General features: G+C 44.5%; 1 protein-coding gene across 4 annotated transcripts in view; it reads left to right on the top strand.

Annotated features, from left to right (window-relative positions):
• Positions 1-1,393: 1,393 nt before the first annotated feature.
• The window catches only part of LOC141500545 (long-chain-fatty-acid--CoA ligase ACSBG2-like), a 60,814-nt gene continuing 49,989 nt past the window's right edge, over positions 1,394-12,218 (top strand). Inside the window, exon 1 of one of the 4 annotated variants that reach the window (XM_074203769.1) lies at positions 1,394-1,591. Coding sequence is in view for 1 of the 4 variants with exons in the window: in XM_074203767.1 (XP_074059868.1) it covers positions 5,060-5,108 (49 nt within the window). In the remaining 3 variants the exon portion in view is untranslated. Of the gene's footprint in view, positions 1,592-4,029; positions 4,058-4,926; positions 5,109-12,218 lie in introns of those variants that run through there. The other 3 variants (XM_074203770.1, XM_074203771.1, XM_074203767.1) reach the window with 3 other exon arrangements.

Here is a 12,218-nt window from a genome sequence, read left to right as displayed (position 1 = left end):
CCTCTTCACTATCCACAAATTTCTTAGCCTCCAGTTATCTGGCCTCTGATTTCATTACTAAACTAGCAATAAACTATCACCAAAGCCTTTGAACTTTTGAGTACTCATTCTTCCTACCTTCTCTTCAGGCTTTGACCCATCTGACCATCCATCCCCTCCTCTGGCAAGTTTTCCTTGAAGGTAGGATTTCACTGTTTTATGTCTAGATGGAGACATCAAGGTGGCACAGTGGATAGAAATCAAGGCTTAGACTCAGAAGTTCAAATGTGCCCTCAGACATCAGTTGTGTAACCCTGGGCAAGTCACTCCTTTTGCCTCAGTTTTCTTATTTTAAAATGGGATAATAATAACAAGGTTGTTGGGAGCATCAAATAATATTGTAAAGTGCACTTAGCAAAGTGTCTGTCACATAATAAATGCTTAATAAATTTTCCTTTCCTTCCTGTATATCTACTGTTTAGTGCATTTTTCTGTTAATATTTAATATTAACTAATTAATATTGCTTGATATTCATAAAAATGAATTTGTATTCCTACCCAGTGCCTTTTGTATCCCCCAAGACTTTCTTCACTCATCTAACCTGTTGTCAAACTTTATCATTTCTACCTTCATTATATTTCTTTTATCTATGGATAGAGCACCACTTGGAGTCAGGAAGATGGGAATTCAAATCCAGTCTCAGATAATTGACATTTACTAGCTGTGTGACCTTGGATAAGTCACTTTACCTGGATTGCCTCACATCCAGGGCCATCTCCAGTCATTCTGATTCATATCTGGCAACCGGATTCATATGGTTCTGGAGGAGAATGTGAGACTGGGGACTTCATACAGCTCCTCCTCATTCAATTTGGGGTTTTCTTGACAAGAATTCTGGAGTGACTTTCCATTTCCTTCTCCAGATATTTGGCAGGTGAGGAAATGAGATGTAGGCAGGGGTAAGTGACTTTCCCAGGGTCACACAGCTAGTAAGTGTGTGAGACCAGATTTGAACTCAAGAAGATGAGTCTTCCTGCCTCTAGGTCCTGCACTTTATCTACTTCACCACTGAGCTGTCCTATAGAAATGCATATGTATGTGTACACATATATAATGTATACACATAACTATATGTGTATATGTCTTATATATACAGTATTTAGGTATGAGTATATGTACACAGTAATTATGATTGAAGGTGGAGGAGGGGGAGGAGGAGTTGTTTTCCAGTCAAAGGTTCTTGCCATTGAAACTTCATCCTGCCCTGACCACAAGGGAGTTAGGTTTGGTGACAGAGATGTCCCCTTTGTGGGGAATGGAGCACAGGAAATGATGCAATGTCCTGTCTTTTCAAATTCAGTTTCCCCTTTCTGCCTGGAGGTTTTTACTGGTGCTGCTGGGAAATGCCCCTAAATATTAATTATTGTCTGTAACTCAGCAGACAGTCCAACTACTGATAGCTTCTAACCTTTTGTGGAAGGACTCTAAGAATCTTGGCACTGCTCTTGTGACAGCTTCCTGGATGTTGGGAGAGCAAAGATGGGTAACATAGGCTAAGGCAAAAGAGTCTCGGGATTGTGGCATCTTTATTAATTCCTTTTCTGACAACAGGTATGTGATCCTAACCTCCTTCCCTTCTCAGCCTCAGTTACTTTACCTGCAAAACAGGGACAGGAATACTTGGAGAATCTGTTGAGGAACAGATTCCAACAATTAGTTGATTAATAAGCAATTATTAGATGCCTACTATATGTCAGAGCACATGGGGGGCTGTGGATAGATCACTAGCTCTGGAGTCAGGAGAACCTGAGTTCAAATCTGCTTGAAAGTATTAGATACTTACTAGCTGTGTGACTTTGAGCAAGTCATTTAACTTTGCCTCAGTTTCCTTATCTGTCAAATGAGCTGGAGAAGGGATGGCAAACTATTCTTGTATCTTTGCCAAGAAAACTCCAAATGAGAATCAACTGAACAGAAGGATGGTGTTAGCCTTCAAGGGTTTCTTGAGGATTTTAGCTGGGATGTAAAGAAAGTTAGGAGGTGGAGATTCATTCATTCAGATGAAAAGAACTGAAATTGTAGGCATGAAGACAGACAGTGAACTGGCCAAGCCTTGAGATTTAAGGTTCAAGGACAGCCAGGAGGCCAGGGACATTGGATCCAAGAATAAGTGGTAGGGATTAAAATGTAACAAGACTGGGAAAGCAAGAACAGGTCAGGTTAATGAAAGGCTCAATACCAAACAGATGTTATATTTGTTTTGTTGATATAGGGACCTAAGGCAGTGGCTAGAGCAGCATGGACAATAGCTCAAACTGGGGGCAGCTCAGTGATGCAGTGGATAGAGCACCGGCACTGGAGTCAGGAGGCCTTGAGTTCAAATCCAGCCTCAGACACTTAATAATTGCCTAGCTGTGTGGCCTTAGGGGGAAAAAATCCCATTGTCTCTGGGATATTGACCTTTTATCATTAGGTTCTAAAGCGGACAAAGGAAGACTGGGATCAAGTCTATGATCTTTCTGGGGACTGGATTTGTAATTTCACTAAATCCTGAGGAAATACCTTCTGCCAAGGCAGATCGGCATCTGTTTGGCCATTTACAGTTGCCTAGGTCACTGGGAAGTCAATGACTTATTGAATCATGCTGGATTCAACAAGAGTGCTCTCATCCCCCTGACCTCTCTGTAAACTTGAGGCAAATTTCTCTATACTCCAGAGTCTTCCCGGTATTGATAAACCTTATTTTGTAAATTTTTCAAAAGTGGAAACTGCTGGAGTTGCTCCTGTATTGGGCCTAATATAATAACAATATTGGTCCTTCTATTATATATTATCTAATATGATATAATATGGGCATGAATTTACTTTCAATTAAATTAAAAATTAATTAAAAACATGAATTTACTTTTAATCCTGAACTCCAAAGCTGGGGTTCTCAGGGGAAAATCCATGATGGAAGGGAGGAGGTCTGTGAACCTGGATTAGAAGAATCTTTCCCGTGTTATTTTCCTCATCCTGTTATTTAGTATTTCCTATTTTAAAATTTTATTTATTTTGGGGTTTTTGCAAGGTAGTGGGGTTAAGTGACTTGCCCAAGGTCTTATAGCTAGGCAATTATTAAGTGTCTAAGGGCATATCTGAACTCAGGTCTTCCTGACTCCCTCCTTCAAATATTTAAGGACCCTACTCTGGGAGGCAATGAGCTCCGTCAGACTCGTCACCAGAGGGTTCAAGGTTAGCTGTCCTCGCTCTTCGACCCTATTTACCATTTCCCTCTCGGGTGGCTTAAGGCAACCGAGGTTGAATGGGAAAGATTTACGGGTGTCCGAGGTTGGATTTGAACTCGGCTCTATTCGAGCTCTCGCCTGCCCCAAGTGGAGCGAGCTGCGCCCCAGGAGCTGCGTTTCCCTCCCCCTCCCTCGGCTCCCCCGGGCCGCTAATTGCTCCCCGGGAGCCCCGGGTGGCGCACGTGCTCCCCAGCGGCTCCGCCGAGGTCAATGACCGCGGGTTCCCCTCCTGGGGGGCGGGGCCGGGAGGGGATGGTGTGTTCCCGGTCCCCGGCCCCTGATTGGCCGCGCCACTTAGAGTGCGCCCCCGCCCCCGCCCCCGCCCCCGCAGGGACCGGAGGCTCGCGCGCCCCCCGCGGGGCAGGCTCCTGGGCAGGCCCGGCCCCGCCCCCCCCTCAGGCCCAGGCCCGGCCCCGCCCCCCCGGCGGCACTAGAGGCGGCGGCCCCGCCCCCTCGCAGGTCCGGCCCCGCCCCCCGGCGGCACTAGAAGCGGTGGCTCCACCCCCACCGGCCAGGCCCCGCCCCGCCCCCGGCAGCACTAGAGGCGGAGGCCCCGCCCCCTCGCAGGTCCGGCCCCGCCCCCAGGCCCGGCCCCCGCCCCCGGCGGCACTAGAGGCGGTGCCCCCCCCCCGCAGGCCCGGCCCCGCCCCCAGGCCCGGCCCCGCCCCCCGGCGGCACTAGAGGCCGCGGCTCCGCGTGCCCTGCTCTCGAGCTGCTTCTGGAGCCGCTACTTGTCGGAGCCGCTGCCCCGCGCGCCCCCGCGCCCCGCGCCCCGCGCCCCGCGCCCAGGGTAAGCCCGGAGGAGCTCCACGTGTGCGCGGGAGGAGCGCGCGAACCCCCGGGGCTGCCTCCCCGCCTCGCGGCGCCCCCTTCTCCCCGCCCTCCCCGGCACCCCCGCTCGGACGTGCCGTTGGCCACTTTTGGGGGCGCCCCGCGGTGGCCTTCTCGACCCCGGGGGCGCCTCGAGGCCCTGCTGCTCCCGCCCCCGCCTCGCCCCTTCCCCCGGACCGCCGGACCCCCGAGTTCCGCGGCGGGGAGCCTGGGGCCCTGGCGTGCTAGAGGGGAAACCGAGGCCCGCGGGGGGCGCGGGGCCTGCCCCGACTCCCCGGCCCGGAAAAAACGTTGGGAACAGAAAAGAGCGGAATGTCACAAGTTGGGGTGTGATGGAGGCCCCCGGGCCACGTGCTCACGGAGGGGCCCGGGGGGCCCGGCTGCGGGACTCTGTCGGAAACCGCGCTCGGGGGCTGCCCGCGCCGCCCCCTGCCCCGGGACCCCTGTGGATCCGGGCGGAAACCTGGGCAAACCGTAAAAAGCCCCGCTCCCCCGCCTGGGGGGCTGGGAGCTGGGGGAGCCGCCGCCCGGGCCCTGAGCCCGGCCTCGTGGAAGCTGCTGGAAGGGCCCGTGGCCGGAGCAGGTTCAACACGGACACTTCTCCCCGGGGGGCGCGGGTGGGAGGGCAGTGGGCGCAGACGCCCGGCCCTGCCAGTCTGCGCCAGCCCCGGCCTGCGGGACCCCCGGGCAGCCGTTGGGGGCCGCCCCCGGCACCCCGGGACAGTTGAGGACGCCCCGCTGCCCGGCTCAGTGGCAGCCGCCTAGGGGTTGAGGCTCGGGCACCCCAGACGGCAGGTGGGTAAAGGCCTGCACGCTCTTCTCCACCGCCGGAAGACTTGAGACGGGCTAAGAAGATTGAATTCGAGAACCAGACTGCCACACTGGTAGAACAGAGGATGTCCTGGCAGAGGGGACCTTAGAGCAGGACATGGTAAAACTGCAAGAGACTTGTGAACATAGAATGTTAGGGCCGGAAAGGACCTTGGAGAGCCCCAAGGACCTAAAGGGAGGTCAGTTCCAGAGGAATCTCTGGAGATGGAAGGAAGCAGGGTGGGGAGGCTGAAAGGACCCCAGAATCGGAGATGCATCAGTCCCAGTCATTTGAATAGGCTTCTACCTCACTTGCTTAGATTGGCATTTCTAGATCATTTCTACAAATCTCTGAAATAATAACTTAGTGTCTAATGACTTTCCGGTGGGAAAGAATCTCTCTTCAAAAGATTTGATATCTTTTCTTTTGCTAATTGTCTAATTTCCCCTTTTAAACTCAAAGTACCATCCTTCATAACAATTAAAAAAAAAGAAAAAAATAATAAAATTAGTCATGACAATCTATGCAATATTCCCCACCAGCGGCTCCTCTACCTCAATGAAGGATTGCTGGTAGTGTCAGTCAACTCCAATTCTTAAGTACCTACTATGCATCAGATATGCTCTGTGGATAGGGAAAAAAGGTCTTGTTTTCTAGGAACTCAGTCTTACAAAGTCTTCTCATATCTCTAACATGGGATTGAGCTTCTTTATAATTTTGCTTTTCAGTTATTGGGTTGTTTCTAAACCCTGAGTATCTTGTTTTCTTGTCTCTTTTACTTGGATCAGGTAATATAAGCTTTCCTTTGATTCTCTACCATATTCACTGTTTTGTTGGTCAGTTATTTCCATCATTTCTGATTCTTTGTGAACCCATTTGGAGTTTTCTTGGCAAAAATCCTGGAGAGGTTTGTCATTTCCTTCTTCAGCTTATTTGATAGATGAAGAAACTGACTTGCTCAGGGTCACACAGATAGTAAGGGTCTGAAGCTGGATTGGAACTCAGCTCTTTCTGACTCCAGGTCTGGGCACTTTTATCCATTGTTCTTTCAAACTTCTAGCAGACCAACTAAGCTAGACTGTGCAGAAGAATAATGTACAATTAGCTTGGAAATGTAGACCGAGAGCCTGTGATGAACGATTGATTCAACACACCAAAACAGATAAACACATATTTTATCTAAGAGGCAAAAAAGGCAGCCAGGATAGCTTCTTGAACCTTTTCCCCCACTCCAGAGAGGAAGATGGAAGGCGTTTTTTTTTGGGGGGGGGGGTCATCTGGGAGATGAAAAAGAATAGTTTCCAGATATTCAAACCCTGGAGTCCCCATTTGATGCTTTTTGGTGATTCATCTTCAAGAAGATAAATCCTCAAGAGTTCTCAAAGGCAGTGTTTCTAGCTCAATCAATTTAAATGATTAAACTTAATAATTCTACTAATATCAGCTCACATTGTGTATAGCACATTATAACAAGTGCTTTATACAAGAAAATTTTAATTTAAAATAATAAAAAATTTTTCTTTTTATACTTGAATAATACTCTCACCTCATAATGTAGTTTAAGGTCTGATATTACTGAATCTTTCTTTACATCTTTTTCCCCGACCACTCTGAAGCACTTGATCTTTTGTTCTTCTAAGTGAACTTGTTATTATTTTTTCTAACTCAGTAAATTAATATTTTGGTAATTTAATTGGGATGACATTGAATAAATAGTGTAGTTGGGTAAAACTGTCACTTTAAAGTTATATTTGCTTTACTTATTCATAAACAATTATTTAGATGAGTTTATTTATAAAAAAAGTATTTTATGTTTATGCTCATGTATTTCCTGTGACTTTTTTGCTATGTATATACTCAGGTATTTTATACTATCTAGGGATTTTAAGGTCTAAATTAATATTAAATAATATTGTTGACACTGTAGTTTCTCTATTTTTTCACTTTTGATTAAATATTTTAACTTTAATTTTGAGATTATAACTAGCTCCTATTTTTTTACAATTTAAATTCTTACTCCTTCCCTTTATTTTGTCTTTGTGTTTATCTCTCATTTTTATAGTGTTTCCTGAAAGCCACATATTGTTGAATCCATTTTTTAATCTGCTTTGTTTGTTTTATAATTCTGTACTGTTTGCAGTCAATTACTTGTGCGTTTTCCTCCTTCCTGTTTTTCCTCACTGTCCTTCTTACCCTATTTACTCTTTCCCTTTTCCCTTTACTTCTCACCTGCTGCCTTCCCTTCTTACTCCTTAATCTATCCAACCCTCCTAAGAGTCCCTCCCTTATCCTCTCCCCCAAAATTATATCCTTGCTCTCTTGTTTGTTTCTGAATTTAGAAGCCTTTTTATGCCCTTCTAGACATATGTTCCTCTTGAACTCATTCCCAATGAATGTAAGGTTGCAGCATTACCTGCCCTCCTCCTATTAGCTTCTTCTGTATCAGTTTTTCCTTTTATGCTTCATTTGTATGAGATAATTACTACTTTTCATCTCTTAGACTCACCCCAGCCCAGTCTTTCAAAGCACCCAAATAATGATAATAATCATAAGAGAACTGCTAATACTTTCACTATACAAAGTAAACCATTTGACCTTATTGAGACCTTATAATTGATCTTTAATGTTTCCCTTATATATTTTTCTGGATTATGCCTAATTTTCCCTTAAGTTCTGGGGTTGTTGTCATAAAATCCAGAAAGTCTTTGAATTAGTTAAATGTTCATCTTTTTCCCCATTATGGATTAAACTTCTCTGATAAATTACCCTTGGTTGTAACCCTTTGCTCTTTGAAATATAATATTCTAAGACCTATGATTCTTCAACATAGTAATTGCTAGGTGCTTTTGTATAATTCTTTTTGTTTTTTCTTATTACTTATAGTATTTTCTTCTTAACCTGGAAGTTTTGAAACTTGGCTATGATTTTTCAATAAATTTTCATCCTGGAATATCTTTCAAGTGGTGATTGGTAGTTTTTCCCCCTATTTCTACTTTGTCTTCTAGAATTTCAGAGCAATTTTTTTGTTAATTTCTTTAGGTATTGTGTCAAGATTCCCTTTCTTAACTGTAATTTTCAGATATTCTGACTACTCATATTATTTCTCCTTGATTTGTTCTCCAGATAGATTGTTTTTCTGATGAGATGTTTTACTTTCTCTTTTATTTTTCTGTTCTTTTGATTTTGTTTTATTATTTCTTGGTGTCTTAGAACATTATTAGCTCCCCCTTGCCAAATTCTAGTTTCCAAGGAATTATTTTCTTCCTTAAATTTTTGATTATTTCTAATTGGTTGACTTTCATAATTTTCTTGGATTGCTCTTAATTTTTTCCTAATTTCCCCTCAATCTCTCTCTTTTTTTTAGGTTTTTTTTTTTTTGCAAGGCAAATGGAGTTAAGTGGCTTGCCCAAGGTCACACAGCTAGGTAATTATTAAGTGTCTGAGGTCAGATTTGAACCCAGGTACTCCTGACTCCAGGGCTGGTTCTTTATCCACTGCACCACCTAGCTGCCCCTTCAATCTCTCTTATTTGATTTTTTTTTTTTTTTAGGTTTTTGCAAGGCAAATGGGGTTAAGTGGCTTGCCCAAGGCCACACAGCTAGGTAATGATTAAGTGTCTGAGACCGGATTTGAACCCAGGTACTCCTGACTCCAGGGCTGGTGCTTTATCCAGTATGCCACCTTAGCTGCCCTCTTATTTGATTTTTAAAAATCCCTTTAAATCCTTTAATCCTTCTTTTTATGCTTGGGATCATTTGATGCTTTCCATTGAAAAAGGAATGGATTTTTTTTAGCTTCATTGTCTTCCTCTGAGTATGAACCTAGATCTTCTCTATTCCCATTATAGCTATCTATGTTGGGTTCATTCTCCTTTGCTTACTCATTTTTATTTAGCTAATTTTTGTTATAGTTTGTTTTTAGCAGCTATTAGTGTAATCAAATTACACTAAGGTATGAGGAATGGAGGCTTCAAGCCCTTCTTACTGTCATTTTCTGAATTCTGTCTTGGAGTCCAAACTTGGGTTCTCCTTTCCACTTTTATGCCAAGGTGAGGACCCCCCCAGCTCTACTGTCCCACAAATGATCTTGCTCCTTGCCTCCTTCTGGTGTCTGCAAGCTGCAGCCATCTTCTCCACCTCAGAACTGAACCAGGGATTCTGTTCTCCCTTAACTAAGTGCCCACAGCCAGCAGGGTCCCTGCCCCTTGCTGTTACACTCACCAGGTGTGTGCTAGCTCTTCTCCATATCTATGACCCAGTATGTGTTAGCACGGGCACGCTTGGCCTTCCTGGACAGTGGAAGGTCCTTCAGTCTTCTCCTACTTAGCCCCCATACTGTCCATGAGATGAATTCTTCTAAGGTTAATGAATGCTTCTAATGCTAAGGCTAACTTTCAGCCAGCTGTCCTTGGGGCTGGTTGTTTGTTGATTCTGCAAAGTCGGTCTGGAGCTGTTGGCACTTCATTTCAGAGGTCTGGTCTTTCCTGGGGCCTTTAGAGAATGTCTAAGGGAGATCAAGTGCTTTCCCTGTGTTTATTTCTGCCACTCTTAGACATTGTTCTATCTAATTATTATTATTATTATTTTGTGGAAGAAACATGAAGAGCCTAAAGTTTTCTGACCTACTACACCATTTTCCCAGAATCCTCTCTCCTGTAGCTTTTTTCTTGAATGAACTGTCAATCAATCCTCCTCCTGCCAGTTTCCTGTCATTTACTCCAGGCTCTGACCTCCGGGGCCAGAGAGTTCAGTTGACATCCTCTAGGTCATTGTCTCCTTGTCTGAAGACTTTTCCAGTTCACAGAATGATTTTGAAAAGTTCATTGCTCAGGCCTTTCCTGCTTGATGTTCTTATCAGGGCTCTAATTAAAAACTGGGGGAAGAAGGAAAAGAGGGAAGGTACAAGCGATTTAGAGAGTAGCCTGGTGAGGAAGGGGGAGCAACTTGTGTGTCTGCCACCACTGATTCAGTGACCTTTACCTTTAGAGCATGCTGCCTAGAGTATTGAGACTCTTAGAATTATCTAGGGTTGCATTATGTGTTAGCTAATATCATTCTTGACAACTCCCATTCCTTTTATCCATATCCATTGAAGCCATTCTTTAACACTTCATCCTGTATGATTTTTCTTTAAGTCTTTCTATAGACCTGATAGAGGAGCCCCCAAAAATATGCTGGTTGATTGTAATATTTTGAAGGCATATCATGTTTTGCCATCCTTTATTCTTGCTCCATAGCCAGTCTTTTTCCCCTGATCATAATGATGACAGTTTCTGTTTCCAGTTTAACAGTGTTCTTCCTTTTTTTTAAGGTTTTTTTAAAGGTTTTTTTTTTTTTGCAAGGCAATGGGGTTAAGTGACTTGCCCAAGGCCACACAGCTAGGTAATTATAAAGTGCCTGAAGCTGGATTTGAACTCAGGGACTCCTGACTCCAGGGCCGGTGCTCTATCCAATGCACCACCTAGCCTCCCCAACAGTGTAAACAACCTACCTTTGAAATAGGCAGTGCAAATATTACCAACCCCACTTTATAGATGAGAAACTGAGGCCCAGAGAGGTTGTGTGAGCCTTTCAGGATCCCTCCTGACTCCATATCCAGTGTTATTTGTATCAGGCTAGAGCTGGAAGGGAGTTTTTCAGGCCATCTGGTCCAACCCCTTCATTTTGCAGATGAGACAACCAAGACCCATGGAGGTTAAGAGACCTGCTCAAGGTCACACAGAGTAAGCATTAGAGGCAGGATTTGAACCCAGATTTTCTGACTTTAGAGACTAAGTGCATAGAAATGTTTTGTGTCTTGTTAATCTTTGATGTCTTTCTCATATCTTTTCCCCTTGTAGGTTGGTATTAGGTTATAGGGGCAGTTAGATGATGCAGTGGATATGGAGCATAGGCCTTGGGATTCAGGGGGGAGTTAGAATCCAGCCACAGACATTTGACTTGTGCTAGCTGTGTGATCTTGGGCAAGTCACTTAACCGTGATTGCCTCGCATCCAGGGCAGGCCCTTTCCAGTCATCCTGATTCATATCTAGCCATTGTCCCAGATGACTTTGGAAGAGAAAGTGAGTCTGGTGACTTAGCACAACACTCCCCTCAAATCCAGTTCATGTGCTTGTCATGGCATCACCTCTCTGATGTCATGGTCTTCTTTGAAAATGAAGGACAAAACATTATTATTACTTAAACATACTATGGGATCTTCAACTTTCCTTTGTCAATCAATTAATGAATGTAAATGATTCTTTGTGACTGTCCAGAAGGCAGGGGTTGTAATAGCCCAGAGGAGCAAATTTTGATTTCTGGATGGGCTACAGGGAAGTTGAATGAGCTAGATAGGATCAGTCTTGAGACTTTCCATCAGACCCCAAGGTCAGTCTGGGAAGAAGGTTGGTTGTTTCAGGCCAGGAAGCCTCTTGCCAATTCTGCCTTGGAACTTTATTTTATCTCTGGAAGTGGGAACTTGACTCACACAACATGTGTGGATGCAAATTCTCCTGTGGCTGATTATTGTTCTCTGAAATATTCGTTCATTGGAAGCCAATGGGGTGACCACATTTCCTGGGAACATTAATAGTCTTATTTGCCTTGAAGCCTGGCTGAGCCGTTGGTCTTATCCATCCTCCTTAATCATAGAATTACAGAACTGAGGAATAGGATCTGAGGGAGTTTGGTCTAACTGATAACCCTTCTTTCAACTCAGCGATAAGGCTTATTTTTATTGATAACTCACTACCTCTCCAAGCAATGTGTAATTATTGAGTTGGGTTTTCCTTATCTGAGACCAAAATTATTTCTCCTTCCTGAGCTTCTAGTTTTGCGTCTTGGGGCCAAGAAGAACATGCCTTGATTCCTATTTCTAAACCTGTGAAGGACCACATTGGTGTTTACCAAAGGTTTTCTTTGAGTAGTTCAAGGAAGACATTAGAGGAAGAAGTATGCAACAAATATTTGACCAGAAGATGACTCTTTCAGAACCCAGGAGACAGTGAAAGCTCAGCCAGTTGGTTGTTTGGAGATCTGCCAGTATGACATGCTTGGCAAAGAACTTGTGGTTAAATCATCTCACTGATCCTTCCCACCCTTGGCCATCTCTTTAACTGCAGTTATTTCCTGCTCTGTCAATAGGAGACTTGTATTTCACAGGGGACATAAAGTTCAGTTTACTTTACAGGGCTGTGGTTCATAGATTCAGAACCAGAAGAATGTTGAAAAAAAAATCTGCTCTCACCTGTTCCTGTTAGAGGTGAACAAACTGACGTGTAGAGGGGAGAAATGATCTGCTTTGGGTAATAGAAGTCATCAAGTTGGA

The sequence above is a fragment of the Macrotis lagotis genome, chromosome X (assembly GCF_037893015.1).
Source record: "Macrotis lagotis isolate mMagLag1 chromosome X, bilby.v1.9.chrom.fasta, whole genome shotgun sequence".
Lineage (NCBI taxonomy): Eukaryota > Metazoa > Chordata > Mammalia > Peramelemorphia > Peramelidae > Macrotis > Macrotis lagotis.
Note: the sequence above shows the minus strand (reverse complement) of the source record. Positions and strands in the feature narration are given on the sequence as shown.